The sequence below is a fragment of the Acanthopagrus latus genome, chromosome 2 (genome assembly GCF_904848185.1).
Source record: "Acanthopagrus latus isolate v.2019 chromosome 2, fAcaLat1.1, whole genome shotgun sequence".
NCBI classification, from domain to species: Eukaryota; Metazoa; Chordata; class Actinopteri; order Spariformes; family Sparidae; genus Acanthopagrus; species Acanthopagrus latus.
The window spans coordinates 10668191-10685520 of NC_051040.1; the positions used below are offsets into that span (position 1 = coordinate 10668191).

A 17330-nucleotide genomic window follows, 5' to 3' on the forward strand; every position below is an offset into this window, starting at 1 on the left:
GAGGCCCAGCAGGCATTACCGGCCAGACAAGAGCAGCACTTTCTGACACACTGCAAACAAACTGACTCCAAACTTTAAATGAAGTTGGTCTCCCATGTAGCGGTGATAATTTCACCGAAACCGCACAAACTGTACCATTCTTTCACAATGGGGAAACCCTATATCCCCTCCGCTCCACGTACAGATCAGATTTGGGGTTTGTGGAATTGTTTTCCTTGAACACGATCTTCTATGTGCTTTTGTTGTTATAAACCCTCAATTTCACCAAAGTGTGTGCTTTCTGTGATCTCCTCACCTTTTATAGGCACATTCAAGGAATAGCTGTGTTCACATACAGTCACACATAGGTTGCCAACATTATTTAACTTCATGATCAAGAAGCAATGATACAAATTATCATTATTATTGTTATTTTGTGCTATGCATATTGCCATTGACAGACTGAAATAATCAACAGTAAGTATCTTTATTTACATAGCACCTTTTGAGAGCAGAGATGTCATAAAGTGCTTCACAGGGACAATAATCTATGTTATACAGGTAAAAAAAAAAAAACAGAGATTAAAAAAATAGAAAAATTACACAATGGCACATCTGAACAAATGGGTCTTGAGCTTTTTTTAAAAAAGTGTCTACAGTAGAAATCCCCAGAAATCCTGCTCGGAGGACCCTCATGAATTCTGTGTCATAATTCTAATCACAAAATCATTTCTTTTTGTAAAACCACATATTAACTTTAAGCACCTGACAGTGAAGTATGCCTGCAAATAAATAAAAGAGATCATCTTGTGATGGGATCACACCTGTGAGCACTCTATGGTCATTACTACATTATATTATACATTATAATTCTGCCTTTATTTCCCTCTCATATACACAATCTGTGAAGTTTATTTACTGCATTGAAGTGAATGTGGGCCAGGGGTGTAAAACATGAGCCGGACACCCTTCTAATTTTGGCCCCCCTCTCGGACCACAGGCATTCTGGACTCAGCCCTCTTTTGGATTTCAACAGAAGGACATACCAACACTTGGAAACATTCTCAGAACTGCTTCTGTGGTAGTTCCTGCTACAGTCGGTGTCTCCAGAACCACATCTCACCACGATTACACTACAGGGACTCACAACATGAAAACGTTACTAGTCGACGCCGTCACAGCTGGTTACTTAACTAAATGGATATATAATGAAATAGTGGTTAAAGTTGTAGGCAATAGGCCATATACACACAGCGGCCATTTTTCTGTAATGCCACAGTCAGGGTGAGGAATCTTAGAGTCGTAATCATTTCACCACTTCTGTACTGATCAGCTACTGAAAGACTACTGCAAATTTGGAGGGACTTCGGCCTGTATTTCCAGGTAATATTTGATGATCCATTGCTTCAAACACTTTCTAGCTAGCGTTACTGTTTGATAGTCTTGCACAGTCAAACAGGAAAGCTGTAAATGTATCCTAAAGACATCAGGCCACATCTTGGACACATTCAATCGGCCTGGGAGTGAAATGCACTGGATGAGCAATAATGTCAGCTTGCAACTGGAATGCTTTTGTTAGCCATTAGCTCTTCTACAGATTCAGATTAATACAAAGTATGGCTGGAACACAGCAGTACCACGTTTGAACGTCGCACCCTGAGCGTGATGTCAGAGGAAAATGGCCGCCTTGTGAACATATGTTCTATGACAACTCATGATAACAAGGGCATAAGTAGGATTGAGGTCACCCAATGGGTGGAATGATATAAAGACAGGTTAGACAGGTGAGCATTGGTGGGCAGCTGGATGTTCTCTGTAATGTGAACCAGGAAAAGAGGTTGCGTACTCATCTAACCCTTCAACAACAAGATCACTTTCAACATTTGCTGATTCTCTGACATCCTAATCCTTCAGTTTCACACAGATGGGTTGAGATACAATTGTATTTCAACCCACCGGAACCTACATGCCGTTTGCAAGAAGGATCTTTCAGGAACGTGCATTAATTCTATATTTTACTTGTATCTTTTTTTAATCTGTGGTCTTTGAACATTAGGTGTGGTTTTGCAGAAGTCATGTATTCATCTTGCAAACATTGTTTTCCATTTCTCCACATGCATTAGCGTCTCCGTGGTGCCTGCATTGTGTGCCGCGGTTGCACACTGCATGCGATGCCAACTGCTGCTGTGGGTTAGAAGTAACAATTTGTGGTCAACTGTTCACTGATAGCGCTCACTCAAAGACACTCTGCAGCCGATAGGAAGAGCACAGACAGCCTGTGCTTCACTGGTAATTTGATGAGCTCTCGGTATTGCTGTGCTGTTCTGTCAAACGTCAGGCACTTTTGGAAGTTTTTCTTCTGAAGAATCAGAAGACAAAGTTTTCTTTATACAACAGTCCTTCCTTTAAAAAAGTGTCGAGGAATAAATTAAGTATTCTTTTCAATTAAGTTATTGGCTCGGAAGCAGGTGTGATTAAGTTGACAGGTATTCAGATGTTACTTAAGTGCACCTCACTTGTAAGCCTGTTGGACAACACTGTGAGGGATATAAATGTTAAATTAGACTGTTTACAAAACCTGTTTTTCAGCTTTGCCATGAAATCTTTTTAAAGAATCTGGTCATAGAAAACTGAAACAATGAAAAAAGATATTGAAATAAAGCTTATTACTTGAAGATAGACATCTAACATCTAAAATCTAACTTGTAAACCAAGGTTGAGGTTCGATGGAAATGGATTCACCTGCAAATCATCATAACCAGGCTGGTCCGACAGTGCTGTGAAACAGAAGGAGGGATATAAGAAAAAGAAGAATAAAACAAAGGAAACAAACAACATTACATAATAATGATATGTAATAAGGAGAAGTGAGGGAAGGGTGGGGGAAAAGATGGCGAGAGGCTATAATTCTTTACCTGTTACACGTCACTTCATGCTGACATTTCCCCAGTCATGATTCTCTCGTTTTACCCCAGATATGTTTTCCAAAATACTCAGGCATTAGTTTTATACAGGCGCTAATGGGCCATGGGTTTCTTAATTAAAAATACCATGAATTTAGGATTTAGGATTAGGCTGCCCAATCCTGTTCTGCCCAAGGACATGTGCCTTGATGTGGTTTCTGTCCAGGACTGGAAAGCAACTAAGTACATTTACTACATGTACATTTAAGTAGGACTGAATTTAAGTGCAATTTCACTACTACCTTACTTGAGTACTGATCCTCAGAGGGCAATTTACAGTCTAGACAGCAACTGGTTATGAAACTTAGCCCTCAATATGACCGACAAGCCAACAAGATAATCAGCGAAATGATTGGTTATATCTGCATAGTTATTACAGTTACCTTAATGCTTGTCACCGTGTTGGATTCAGACACATTCTGCTTTGGATAAGTCATAAAATTAAAACTTTTTTAAATCTGAGTGCTCGGGATGCACTGCGGAGTCTTGCAGCCTGAGGAGATAGAAGCTGCTCCGTTTTCTGGTCGTATGGCACTAAAAACAAAGTTTACTTTTTCCCCCATCCTTACATTTATCTAAGAGGCTGCCAGAATCAAAGACATGAAAGGACTTTAGTCATAGCTTTAAATAAAACATCTGAGTATTTGTGCTACATGGTCAGTGGCATCCACATCCGTGTCTTGCTCAGTCTGGGAGCTCGAGGACTGGACAGTCTTTATTTAGGCATTGTGGTGGTTACCAAGAGTTTCCTTTGCTTAGTTGAAGGACACAGGTTAAGTGAATTGCTCATTGCTTTGTGACAGACTGCCAACAATGTGTATCCAACCTCTTGACCAAAGAGCTCATGGGTAGGCACACCAAGACACCAACAGGATAAAAAAAAACAAAAAAAAAACTTGCTTAAGGAGTAAATACATGAATCTGTGGATGGGCGCACCATTTACCTGAATTTCCTACAACTGTTGAAGGCTAACTGTTTTCATCTGGCAGGAGAGGAACTGGAGCAGCATGGTGGCAATTCTAAATGCTATATCATAGGCAACTGGACTTGTTTCTGTTGTGAATATAAAAGAAAGCAGCCACAAAATCTAATTCTCTGAGCGCTAAGAAAGTTTGGTGTCGTCTTTGACGCTAAAACCTTCGGCCTCCGTGTCACCAAATCAGCTTCTTATCATCTCAAAAAATATATCTCCAGTTTGGCCACTTCTCTGTGTGGGTAATGCACACTTTCATACACAGCAGGCCAGACTGTTGCACTGCTCTCCTATCTGGTCCACCCGCCCAAAAAGTCATAAATCAGTTACAATTGATTCAGAAATTCTGCTGCCTGAGTGCTGACGAGGACCAGTAGGAGAGAACACATTACGCCCATTTTAAAGTCCTTACATTGGTTGCTCGTCAGTTTTTGTTTTTGTATTGATTTTAAAATTATTTTACCTGTGATTAAAGCACTTCATGGTCTTGCACCAGCCGACTTGTCTGACATGTTTGTAATGTATGAACCAGGGTGGCCCCTCTGGTCCTCTGAGTCTTTTAGTTGCTTTAAAGTGAGGGACAAAAAACTTCTGGTGCAGCAGCTTTTTGATTTCATGCTCACAGCTTTTGGAACAGGCAACCTAAGGATCTGAGAGCAGCTGAATGTCTTGATATCTTTCAGTGTTAACTTAAAACCTCTTAAGCTTGTTTATTGATTAGGATGTTTTATGGACACCAATTATTTGATGGACTAATTTAAAGATAGAAGCAAAGACAATCACGAAGACGAAAGAACACATCATTTAATACCTGTCTGATGCAATAGATAAATTTTAAATACTTGTCATCTCTTAGAGACCTAAAGTAATCAATAATACATCTTCTGATTACAAATCAATCAGGATGGATAGCTCTCTCAAGGAATATCACATCTTTGGGAGCAACTAGGACTATATTTTTCAGCGACAGGCCTTGTGTAGATTAATGCTGTCTTAATATTTTATTAAGGCATATAAAGCAGCTTTTGATTATTTAACACAATAAAATCTCTCTATGGGGTTTGTGTATAACCAGCAAATATTATAAGTTGACAATATCACAGATTGGCTGTCATGCGTAACTTGAACCTCTTGTGCTTGAAAGCCTACTGTTATGTTATGTTATGTTATGTCATTTGTTAACTCACCAACAGTAAGGAAGATGAAAAAATGAGAAAAGACACAGGCCAACCAACTGTGCGAGGACCAAGGCACCACAAAGCCACAGTTACAAAAGGCAATGGTGGTTACAAATTATACAAAAATGAACCCAGTCTGATACATACATGTCTGCCGGATGGTAGCAAAAGGCCAGGCATGGTTAAAAAGGCAGACAGGGACACCACTGGAGTTATATGTGTCCTGTAACTCTGGCCAGTTAGATTTTATTCGTCATTGGTACATCCGGGTACTTTATTTTTTGATTGACAGTTGCCATGGCAACAAGCTAGAGCATCGCCATTTTGTCAGGAGGGTTTTTTTCCCAGCTCAGTCTTTTCAAATGTTCTCCCTTCCCGCCGGAATAATGCTGTCAGTGGATATATATTTGCCGTTTTTGGATATCGAAATGCGTCTAGTGGATCGGATTAAGAAGATCAAGAGGCCGACGTTTTAACATAGTTGAAATAATTAGGCGGCGCCGCACTAACTCAGTTGTCCGTGTCTCTGGTCCACCGGGCCGGTTCACTGCGCAGGTTTGGACCGCGCGCCATTTTGTGAAAATTGACACAAAATTCCTAACCAAAATTATCAGAGGACACGGTTTATGTTTCATGTTTAAAACAGTCTGGATTTAACTCTATTGTCGTATTTATCGAAGTGGCCGACGCTAAATTTGCAAAGACAACGTTAAATCAGAATTTGGCATAACGTTTATTTAGCGGTAGCTAGAATTGTTAGCTTGAGGCTAGCCAAAGAAGCTACAGCTAGCCAGGGCAGGTAGCTAATGTTAGCTGCGTTCATTTTGTCAACTAGCTAGCCAGTTCGCTAAGGTTAGCTAGTAAGTTATGCGTGCTAGTTAACGTTAGCATGCTAGTCATCAGCTGATGGTAACGTTAGTCAAAGTTGCTTCGATCGCCGATGTTGTTCATCAAAGATTGGGAGATGAAGCGCGTATTTAATCTGGCTGGCGAATAATTTCAGAGTGTGCCCATCAGAGGACGGGGATTGGATTTAACGTTAACATTACTCGCTAACCGTGCAGGGAGGGGAGAATCTCAAGCTGGATAAGTTTCCTCATCATACAGGTTATTGGACTTTAAATGAAGATCGTGCCATCAGAGGTGAGCAATTCTAAAATGTTATCTTTGACACAAGGCTTCGCTGGCTCAACATTTCACGTTAACGTTTTCGCAGATATATATTATATGTAACGTGAATGGTTAACAATGATGGACGCGACAGTGAAGTTGAGAATGGTAGCTTATGGTATGGCGGCTAGCTAACATTTTGTGGCGGTGCCGACTCCGCTGAAGCCAGCGGTAACATTTGCTTCCAGTCAGTAGGTCAACGGACTAAATTTAACGATAGATGGGAACAGTTTACCATGTTGTTGCGAGCTAGAGGATGCAACGGATTGTGTGGGCTCGGACGGAGAGTCATGCTGGCACGGTGTTAACGTTACGGCTAGCGTTAACCCTGCCATATTAGACACTGTCATTGTATGATTTAAGCAAATGTTGCCGTGCTAGCTAAAAGCCCCGTTTGATTTACTGTCAATGTAATGTCCAGCTGTATTTAGATTAGAGGTGCAGTTTGGTTTTTAGACTTAAATAGCACGGAAGCTCACCTTGCTAACCTGGCTAACGCCTGATAGCTAATTCGGCTAACCTGGCTAATGGTTAACGTTGACTTGTTGACGAACCAGCTGAATGGGCCCCACAACCCGCTGGCTGAACACAGCGTCACTAGCTAACGTTAACGTTGGATTGGTGAGAGATATGCTTGCTTGTCCCGCAGTTTTCAGGGTAACGTTAACGACGACAACGTTAGCTAGTTAGACTGCTAACGGTAACGTGAGACCGAATACGTTTGCCATTTATACAAGGATTTGGAGGCATACACGGACGATATGTAGCAAGAGAGGACGCAAATTAACACTGAATATGCTTTCTAAATTCCAACCATGACGAGATCTACCCCATCATCTGTAAGTACAGAGCCACTCGGGCACCGTCTTTATACACGGACGTAAGGCTTTTAATTGTTTTGGATGGGTTGCATTTGATTCAGCTTTGGAATGGATCTAATCAGTTGGGCGTGAGAAGATGACACACAGGGTTGTTACAGAGGTCTTTAGCTATCACTTATGATATGATACGGCTACCAATAGCAAGCTAGCTGTCGTTATATTTACACCTAAATAGGCCCGTTGATGCCGTGATGAGTCGAGCCAGGAAAGGAACTGTTCATATGTCGGTACTGAAAATGAAGAATAATCAAACGTTTAGGAGAGAGTAAAGAGCTACAAGTGCGCCTGCAAAATGGCCTTGTGGTCAAATAGAGCTTTTTTATTCCACAGTAAGAATAGCGATTTTTTTAAAACGTCCAATGCACCCTATAGTTATGTAGGTATGATATCGGGTATTGTTTGTAAAATGGGCTCAAACCAAACTTTTTCAGTTCTTTGTCTATTTGCATAATCCTACAGTAATTTTAGTTGAGCTCCCTGTTTTTAAGGAGTATATTTCAAGTCATAAAATTCGCAATAATTTAAAGGTATTATTACTATGGACGTGCTGAGAAGAGATCCTGGGCTGTTGAGGCCAAAACAATATTAATCCTGATTTGTTTTGTTAAGTGTGATGTGGTTTGGGCCTCCCTGAGTGAACAGTTAATCTTTTTCACAGTTTCACAAGAGCTTCAGCTATTTTGAGCAAAAAAAATGAATAAATGAAAATTGTACATTAATTGATTTTAATTGTTGTCCCATATTGCCATTGCTTTTTATAAGTTAAGCTATATTTTCCTAAATTCCCTAAAGTTGATACATTTACTCAAAGCACACTTTATAAAGTTTTGGGGTCTCCTCTGTTCTTAGGAGTCCTCGGTCCCCCCTTCCTAAACTTAAACCACAAAGTTAATTCCCCACCAAAGATGCACAATGATAATGATCTGTTTTTATTCTTTGTAGTGGGTTGTGGTTTGCTGCTGGACTCTCCTCCCAGGATGATATGAAATTGTACAGGAGATGATGCATCCAGGTTAGCTGCTATATATTAAGTCTTAACCCTTTGGTGGGAAGCGGTGCACCTAAAATCTTCTTTCCTTTCATTTATTTTACTCTTTTGAATTTGACATCCAGACTCTCAAGTTTAACACATTCTGAAGTGTGAAAAAGTAAAAAAATAATAACAATAATCATTATTAAGATGGGTTAATAAGTGATTTACATTTCTGTTTTATGCAGATTCTCTTTTACTTTATGACAGAGTTCCAGGTGATTAAAGAATGTTTGACATAAATATTTTCAGGTCTCAGCTGAACAAGCAGGAAAATATACACTAGTCATCATGACAAATCAGTCTTTTTAAGTGCTTAATGTAATGTATATTAACAGATTTAAATTAAATTTCTTGGAATAAATATAAAAATGTATTTTGCTTCAACAGTGAAAACAAAGATATATATATATATATAAAAAATAATAGATAAAACATTTTAAATGTTTATTTATATATATATATTTATATAAATATACATTTTTATATATATATATATATATATATATATATATATATATATATATATATATATATATATATATAATGCAAACACGCAAAATAAAATATATCTTAGTTTCTTTGCCTGTGCTCTATCATCTTACAGTTCCTCTTATTTCTGTCAGTGGATGTGTATTTTTTCCTTTTCCAAAGCTGGGTCAGCTTTCTAATGCTCTCAGATGGAGTGCAGGTTTTGGGCTGTGCAGCTATTTTGCTGTCAGGCTCTTGTGTTGAAAGCAGCGTCTAAGTGTGCCAAAGTTCAATTTTATTTCTTGTTTATTTCTTGTTTTCTCATTGGAAAATGGGAGCAGCTCTGCCCTGGCAACAAAAGTAGGCTATTTGCATACTGCGTTGTGATTGGTCTGTGCATTGATGGGCTTGCCAAATCACGCTGTATCTCTGTGGTGATAGGCTATGCTAATTAGGTGCTGTTGCTGGGATTCTGAATAGTGGTTACTGTGTAGCACTGGTGAATTGTGTTGTCTGGTGAGAGATGCTGATAGCTGAACATGCTATTTGATAATTTTTTGATTCCTTCTGGCTTAAAATGAAGGATGATTCACTGTATAGTGTGGAGATGCTTTCTTTTCACCCCTTTTCACTGTTAAAGCTGCTGTTTTGCTCCTTTTTCTTCACAAAGGTTGATATATTACTGTTGCATTTTATTTTGTGGTTATCCTTTGATGCATTTTTACGACTTTACATGTTTTAGAAAAGACACTGTATTAACCTGACATTTATTTAAATGATGAATTAATCATTTTTATTGTTCTCAACATTTTATGCTCATTTTTTTCTGTGTTAAGCTGTGAGTTTGATCATTTTAACGTACATGTAAATATTACAGATGCATAATTTGAATTTTTGCATATATTTTGAATTCCCTAAGGTAGATTTAGACAGTTTAGTTTTCAAGAAATGCTCTCTGTATACATAAAGCAGTGAATAATGCCTTTTTATATTAGATCTGTAAAATAAGAAGCAAGTATCTTTGCCCATTTTATTGTAGAGCCAGAAATCTCATGTAATAAAGAGGAAACACAGTTGTTCTACATATAGAGTGTTACCCCTTTCCCTTCTTTGTGTGTTTTCTTACATGTAATGTTGAATTAAGGAAATATGCAACTCATAGCAGTCTTCATTCCTTCCAGGAGGAGAGACTTCAGCATGCAAACCTTCGTCCGTCCGGCTTGCGCCCTCTTTTTCTTTACACACTGCTGGTCTTCAGATGGCTGCTCCAATGCCCCATACGCACCAGCAGTACAGTGACCGCCACCAGCCAAGCACTGACCAATCTGTTACGGTCTTACCGTACAGCGACCAGACACCACAGCTCACTGCCAATCAGGTACACTAACCCTACCCTACCCCAGCTCTTGCATTTCTTTTAGTCTGAATGTGTAATGTTACATGAATTGCAATACTTAATGTGATATGAAATTCTACTTCCCTTTTTTGCTGCTGTCACCAGGCAGAGTAGCTCCTTGTCAAATGCTCTCTCAGTGTAGCCAGTGCAACATTTTCTGTATTATTAGTTATAATAAATGGCCTATGATATTTAACATTAGGAATTTAGATTAGGCCCTGTTGCTTATAAAAGTACTGTGCATATTGTTTGTTTATTAAATGTTGTGATTTTCCCTTTTGATGATATACAGAGGCACATGCCCCAGTGCTTTCGTGACCCAACTTCAGCTCCCCTGAGGAAGCTCTCCATTGACCTTATCAAAACATACAAACACATCAATGAGGTTAGTTTTGATTTTCATTAGATGCATCTATCTATATCATCTGTTTTGTTACACTGTAAAACTTTGAACAGTTGTAAGTAATATGACATTTCTTCATGTGTGATCATGTGAATTGTTTCATTGTTAATTTTTTAGGTGTATTATGCAAAAAAGAAGCGACGGCACCAACAGGGTCAGGGTGAAGACTCTAGTCATAAAAAAGAGAGGAAAGTCTTTAATGATGGCTATGACGATGATAACTATGACTACATCGTCAAGAATGGGGAGAAGTGGATGGACCGCTATGAGATTGATTCCTTGATAGGAAAAGGATCATTTGGACAGGTACTTAACTATACACTACATGCATGCACACACACACTTTTTAGTACATGTAACAGAGAAAATTGTCTTGCTTTTGAAGAAACAAATGGTTAATTTCATTGTTTATAAATGACTGCAGTATATTTGATGCACCTATTTGAAGATGTTTTATGTGCAGTTAACATTCGAAGTGTTCATGTTTATTATTATAGAAACAACTCTGCTTTTACTTTTAGGGACATTAAAATAAACTCTTGTTTGCATCTGTAGGTTGTGAAAGCATATGACCGTGCGGAGCAGGAATGGGTTGCCATTAAGATCATCAAGAACAAGAAAGCTTTCCTCAATCAAGCCCAGATTGAAGTGCGCCTCCTAGAGCTCATGAACAAACATGATACCGAGATGAAATACTACATTGGTAAATTCACTTGTGAAATTTGCCTCTGATCTGACAAGACATAAAAGATAACTTAAAAGGCTTGTCCTGCATTTATTAACATTGTCACTACTTGTTGTTCAACAGTTCACCTAAAGCGTCACTTCATGTTCCGGAACCACCTCTGCCTCGTGTTTGAGATGCTTTCATATAATCTGTATGACCTACTCCGAAATACCAACTTCCGCGGCGTCTCACTCAACCTAACCCGGAAGTTTGCCCAGCAGCTATGCACGGCGCTGCTCTTCCTGGCCACGCCTGAGCTCAGCATCATCCACTGTGACCTGAAGCCTGAGAACATCCTCCTCTGTAACCCCAAGAGGAGTGCCATCAAAATAGTGGACTTTGGCAGCTCATGCCAACTGGGACAAAGGGTATCTAGCTTTCAGTTTTCCTTATCCACAACACAATGAGTATCTGCAAGAATGGCCCTGAGAAGCTGATAGTTGTTGCTTCTAAACATTAAGTGGAATTGATAGATGATTCATAGTTAACAACGTATACGGATTCTGACTGGCCATGTTGTCTTTTTGTAGATATACCAGTATATCCAGAGTCGCTTCTACCGTTCCCCAGAGGTGCTGCTGGGAATGCCCTATGACCTGGCCATCGACATGTGGTCCCTGGGTTGCATCTTGGTAGAGATGCACACTGGAGAACCTCTCTTCAGCGGAGCCAACGAGGTATAAGGAACTGAAGTATTACTCTGATTTGTTCTGTGTTGTGTTTTGTGAAATGACTTGAATGGCATTGAAAGTTCACTTTTCACTTGAGGTTTATCCTACAGATAGTCTCATGTAGACCTCAAAGATTGAGAAGTAGAGTTCATAAACCTAAATATGTCATTCAACACTCAGTTGTCAAGACTTTAAATTGACACCTTCAGTAGTTGGCCACATGCCTGAGCCAAAACATTTGGACAGTGAAGTCATCCCCAGATAACATTTGATGACATTTAGTTGCAGACACACATTTAAAATGATACAGTAACTTAATTGATTCATTTTCTTCCAGGTGGACCAGATGAACAAAATAGTTGAGGTTCTTGGTATCCCGCCTAATCACATAATGGACCTAGCCCCAAAAGCCAGGAAGTTCTTTGAGAAGCTTTCAGATGGTACATGGAGTGTTAAGAAGACCAAAGATGGCAAAAGGGTGAGGTTTTTGTTGTTGTTGTTTTTGTTTTTGCTGCGATTTGGCTTTACTTTAGCTTGTGTTCTCTTTATTGTCAAAACCAAGCCTGATTGTGTTAAGATATAAACAAGTAACAGCTGAGCAAATCTCTTAATCTTTGTGCACTCTGCCTTACACAGTATAAGCCTCCAGCCTCGCGGAAGCTCCACTCCATCCTGGGTGTGGAGACAGGGGGTCCAGGTGGCCGGCGGGCGGGGGAGTCTGGCCATGCTGTTGCTGACTACTTGAAGTTCAAGGACCTGATCCTGCGGATGTTGGACTATGACCCTAAGAGCCGCATCCAGCCCTACTATGCCCTGCAGCACAGCTTCTTCAAGAAGACTGCGGATGAGGGGACCAATACAAGCAGCAGCGTGTCTACAAGCCCCGCATTAGAACAGTCCCAGTCTTCAGGAACCACCTCCAGCACCTCCTCTAGTTCAGGTAACTGTCAGTGGTGAACTCTTGGGTGTTCATTTTATGTAATCAATTCATTTGCCAGTTGTTGTTATTGTTGTTTTCTAAGGCAACATGAGAAAAGTGTCATATCACTTCCTTACAACTATCTATTTGATAGGGGGTATTGATGTTGTGGAAATTTAAAACAGAAAACTAAAGCCATAGACCCTTCAGACAATGCCACAATGTGATTTAATTAACGTTATATAATCGTTTTGTAGCATTTCATGTATTTTGTGTGAAGCTGTTGAAGCTGCACTGGTGACATGTTCGTTCTACCCCCAGGAGGATCATCTGGGACAAGTACCAGTGGCAGAGCAAGATCAGACCCTACCCATCACCACTTGCACAGTGGAGGACACTTCGGCACGGCTCTGCCTGCCATGGATGGTGACAGCCTCTGCCCACAGGTCAGTAAGTCACCAGGAAGGATCTGCAGGAGTGGAGTTCTTGAGGTGGTTTCAAACAGAATGGTAAAAATTTGTCTACTAAACAAATCCTTTTAAAAATGTATAGATTTTTTTCCTAAATTGCTTAATTGATTCAAATATTGTGGTCTTTATATCCAATTTTATCAAACCTGTGCTTCCTGAATTGAGAATTATGTCAACTTTTTGTACCTCATGTCATTAAGCATACTGTAACTAAAGTGTCAAATGCCAAAGAAAAGAAAACCTCTGTATGATCTTGCAGAATATAATATAACACAAATGTAAAACTGTAAAAGTTTGCGTCCTTTTCCCACAACTGACCCTTCGCTTTGTTATTTGCTTGACATCATCAGGCAAGACAGCCTTACCCACCCCCGCTGGTGTGGGGAGGTGGCGTTGGACCAGAGTCAGTCACTGGAGAGACCCACCCAGTCCAGGAGACCACCTTCCATGTTCCCCCTCAGCACCCTAAGGCCCTGCATCCCCACTCACATACTCATCACCACCACGGGCAGATGATGGCTACGCGGCCACGCCCACGCCACTACACCTCCCCGACACACAGCTCCTCGACACAGGACTCCATGGAGGTGGTTCATGGCCATCTGTCCATGACCTCCCTGTCTTCCTCTGCCTCCTCTTCCTCTACATCGTCCTCTTCCACTGGGAACCATGGCAACCAGGCCTACCAGCTCCGCCATTTGCCTGCCGGAGCCCTTGACTTTGGTCAGAATGGTGGGCTGAGCATGGGGCTAGGTGCCTTCTCGAACCCACGGCAGGAGACTGGCATGGCAGCGCACCCTGCATTCTCCATGGGCACGAACACAGGGCCTGCCCACTACCTAGCGGAAGGCCACCTGGGCATGAGGCAGGGCATGGACCGGGAGGAGTCTCCAATGACTGGAGTGTGTGTGCAGCAGAGTTCTATGGCCAGCTCGTGACTGCACTGACATTTGGCTGTGTGTTCCCCCTGTGCGTCATTTTTAAGGTGGTGTTTTTTACTACAAGGTGTGTTGAGAACAAAAGCTGCTCACGTCAGAAGGGAGATATCACTGAACCGCTACTACAGAGAAAAACCTTTGTTAAAAAGTATATATGTAATTTTCATCAGTTTTTCTTTTGCAATCATTAGGCACAAAATAATACTGCGGAATAACCATAGTGAGATTGAGACATCCATCTTACCATTTCACCAGTTTCATGTAACCACCAAGTAATCACCATATGGTATTATGTGGCAAAATCTTCTAAGGAGCATTTCAGAGCGAAGTTTGAAGCTGTTTTGCAGGTAGCTGTTGGTGATGAAATGCTTGGCGTCCTCTTTTGGTTCAAACCGTGGACTGCCTGACATTACTGTTCCACTGGTTCTTAATTATTTTGCCCTTTTTAAGTGAAATTTCTCGTTAAAAGCTGCTTGTAAATCCTGTAGCTTGACAATGAGGGGAAGTGTTTGCGGTGATATTTCTTGTTGTTGGTCGGTATTGTGTAACTCTTGTTAAAGGGGAGCACATAGCAGTGGAGTCCCTATAGCGTGTGCTGGCCGGGTGGAGAGGAGACCCTGCAGGTGGATACTGACACCAGCTGGGTCAAAGGAGAGGGAAGCACCACCCCTCAGGCCTAGAGGCCCCTGTAGTCCTGCAAGCTGCAACCGGGCCCGGCACAGATGAGAGCAGCGATGGGCACGGGAGACGAAAGGATCCAGCCCAGTGAAAGGAAGACAGTCAGTGGCTGGTTCTAGATAACCCTTTGGCCTTATGACTCATGGACTTGGAAATGGGATGGAGCTGGACATTATCATTTGAATTAAGATGGCTTTTCTCTATTTTTCTCTCTAGACAGCCCTTAATTCTTTAAGGAAATTAAAACAACTTAGAAAAAGGTAAATAAGAATGGTAATTTGAGGCCTTTCTCGACAAAGATTTCTTCTTCAGCAGGGCCCCACATAACAGGGTCTTATTGTACACAACAACCTCCTAAACATTACTTCCTTGAAAATCTTATTCAATGGTTAAGGATTTTGCAGTGGAAAGAACTATCTATTCCAGAGTCTACCCTTTTATGTTTTGTTATTTTTCCCTTTTGCATGTAGTTCCTCATCAGAACCACCTGCACAAGTCTCTCCATCCAAAACATGGAAACTGAAGAAAAAAATGAGTTAAGTGACTGCCTTTTTTCTCCTCAAATTATGCTGTGAATTTTACAAGAATTTATTTTCCCTTTGGATATGTTTTTATACCAAAGCAGTTGTTTTATAGCATATAGGTGTCTGTAACCAATAATGTAGCAGTTCACCACTTTGACGCAAAGTTTATCAAGATCTTATTTTAACGTCAATACAAACAGCTGCAATATATTACTTTAGCAAAACTGGAGACCGTTGTTGAGACCGTTGGCTATTGTGTATTCTGGCCAGATTTGTTTGCAACGTTTTACCAAAACTGTTTCCATATTAATTGGTAGATTATTTTGGGAGTCTTTTAAAACTTTGGTATGTTAGAGAATTTGGTAGTTACTCTGCAGGCTCCGGAGTAGCAAGATAGAAGCTGATGGTTTAAAAAAAAAAAAAAAGGAGACTAATGCGTTCTATTTCTGTGTCGTCGTTTTTCTTTTGCCCCCATCATACTATTTCAAAGGGTTTTGCTGCCTTTCATACATCATTTGGTCAACTTGGCTAGTTTCTGCCATGAAGCAAGACTTTACGTCATTGTCTTGGCAGGGTAAGGATAATAGTGGCAAATCAGTTTGTGTTGAATGGTATTTTTCTGATTTGGTAGGGCAGATCCCCCATGATTGTTGTCCTATTCAAAGGGAAAGGGTGTCCGTCAGCCCACAGTCACATGCTTTGCCTAAGCAGACATGCATGTCCTCAAAACATTACAGTCAATAACCAGATTTTTTTTTATATCAGGGATTTTGAAGTGCTTTCTTTCTTCTGTTGCTCATTTTACCAGCTTTGAAAATTAGACAGAAAAAACCCTGCCCACAGCCACCTTTCAAAATTTAAGGGCAGGCCACAGGTCATGCTGTTGCCATTTTAAAGGAGAAACCATCATAAAGAGATCATGCTTGGTATTTCCACAAACACAAATGTAAAGCTACCTATATTGAGATTGGGGTTTTATCTGGATGTCAAGGTTAATTGCAAATTTGCAATCATTTTTCATACCCCGCAGAATTTGAGACATTTAGAAATTGCCAGTGGTTTTATTGCTGGCACTCATACTGGTACTAAACATTCCAAAAATAAAGACTGAAAAATAAAAAAAATTGACTGCAGTGACTCGTAAGTGTGCGCCTATTTCAGATCATGCTGATTGACCTCTTATTTAGAGCAGTTGTCATGAAATGCAGCCCCTTTTTAATAGTTGAAATAGAATTTATGTATATATTTATATTTTTTTAATAAAGGAAGTATAGAACTCACTACCTTGCTCCTGCTGGTATGTTGATTATGTTTGTCAATTTGGTGACCATTCAGTGGGCAGGAACTCCTGTTTTCTTAGTGGCAAAACCTTGCCTTTTGGCAAAGGTACTTGACTACATCAGGACAACACTATGAGGTAGGGTTTGAATCAAACAGGGAAAGCTAGATCTTCAAACCTTAATAATTTTCACAGGGTATATTGTAAGTGCATGTACATCACAAACCTTACTTTTTGGTTATATGAGAAGCACATGGTTGAAAAAAAGGTTCCATCTTTCATAAGCCTGTTGAGTTTGTGGGTTATACACAAACACGTATACTTGTTGACATATCTGAACACCCAACAGAAGTTGAAATCCTCTTATTTAATTTGGATTTATCCTTTTCATTTTTGATTTCACATTTTTTCACTTTTTTTGTACATGCAACATGCACTATAGAATTGAACAGCATGGGGGAAAGGATAAGTCCATGTATCCACAGATTGTAAGATCTAGTCAAGACTTTGCTGTGTTTATGACAATGCCCTTTGTATTATATTAAGACAGTCTTATGTATGATATATAAAAAGAAGTTAATTGAATTGCTCTGTGTGTCTTTATTGTGCTCTGACAAACTCCTGTCTGCATTAAGTACTTTACAAGAAGTGTTCACTTTTCACCCCAGCAACATAATCA

The 17330-nt window shown here is 40.1% G+C and overlaps 1 protein-coding gene and 1 long non-coding RNA gene across 6 annotated transcripts; one reads left to right on the forward strand and one right to left on the reverse strand.

Moving 5' to 3' along the window:
* LOC119033559 lies at nt 1-5263 on the reverse strand. The gene is made up of 3 exons (XR_005079292.1): nt 5104-5263; nt 2722-2756; nt 1-2163 (listed from the first exon to the last, which is right to left on the reverse strand). It is a non-coding gene; the product is annotated as an uncharacterized LOC119033559 (long non-coding RNA).
* Nucleotides 5264-5426: 163 nt separating this feature from the next.
* On the forward strand, nt 5427-17236 carry dyrk1ab (dual-specificity tyrosine-(Y)-phosphorylation regulated kinase 1A, b). Of its 5 annotated transcripts, XM_037123817.1 has the most exons (13): nt 5427-5649; nt 6098-6237; nt 8088-8157; nt 9828-10024; nt 10335-10427; nt 10563-10751; nt 11001-11148; nt 11254-11540; nt 11703-11849; nt 12181-12321; nt 12480-12783; nt 13084-13271; nt 13583-17236. In XM_037123817.1, the coding sequence occupies exons 3-13, from the start codon at nt 8145-8147 to the stop codon at nt 14168-14170; spliced, it is 2295 nt and encodes a 764-aa protein (XP_036979712.1). In that variant the 5' UTR covers nt 5427-5649; nt 6098-6237; nt 8088-8144; the 3' UTR covers nt 14171-17236. The 5 variants fall into 5 exon arrangements, with proteins under 5 accessions (XP_036979712.1, XP_036979735.1, XP_036979726.1 ...); XM_037123831.1 differs by having other exon boundaries at nt 5429-6237; nt 13084-13208; nt 13583-14170; XM_037123824.1 differs by lacking the exons at nt 5427-5649; nt 6098-6237 and adding an exon at nt 6378-7103.
* The last annotated feature ends 94 nt before the right edge of the window (nt 17237-17330 follow it).

What these genes read in the sequence shown, in the direction of transcription:
- dyrk1ab (XM_037123817.1), top strand. An exon ending in CACAGCTCACTGCCAATCAG is followed by an intron (nt 10,025 to 10,334) that starts GTACACTAACCC and finishes GATGATATACAG; the next exon opens with AGGCACATGCCCCAGTGCTT. An exon ending in CGAGATGAAATACTACATTG is followed by an intron (nt 11,149 to 11,253) that starts GTAAATTCACTT and finishes GTTGTTCAACAG; the next exon opens with TTCACCTAAAGCGTCACTTC.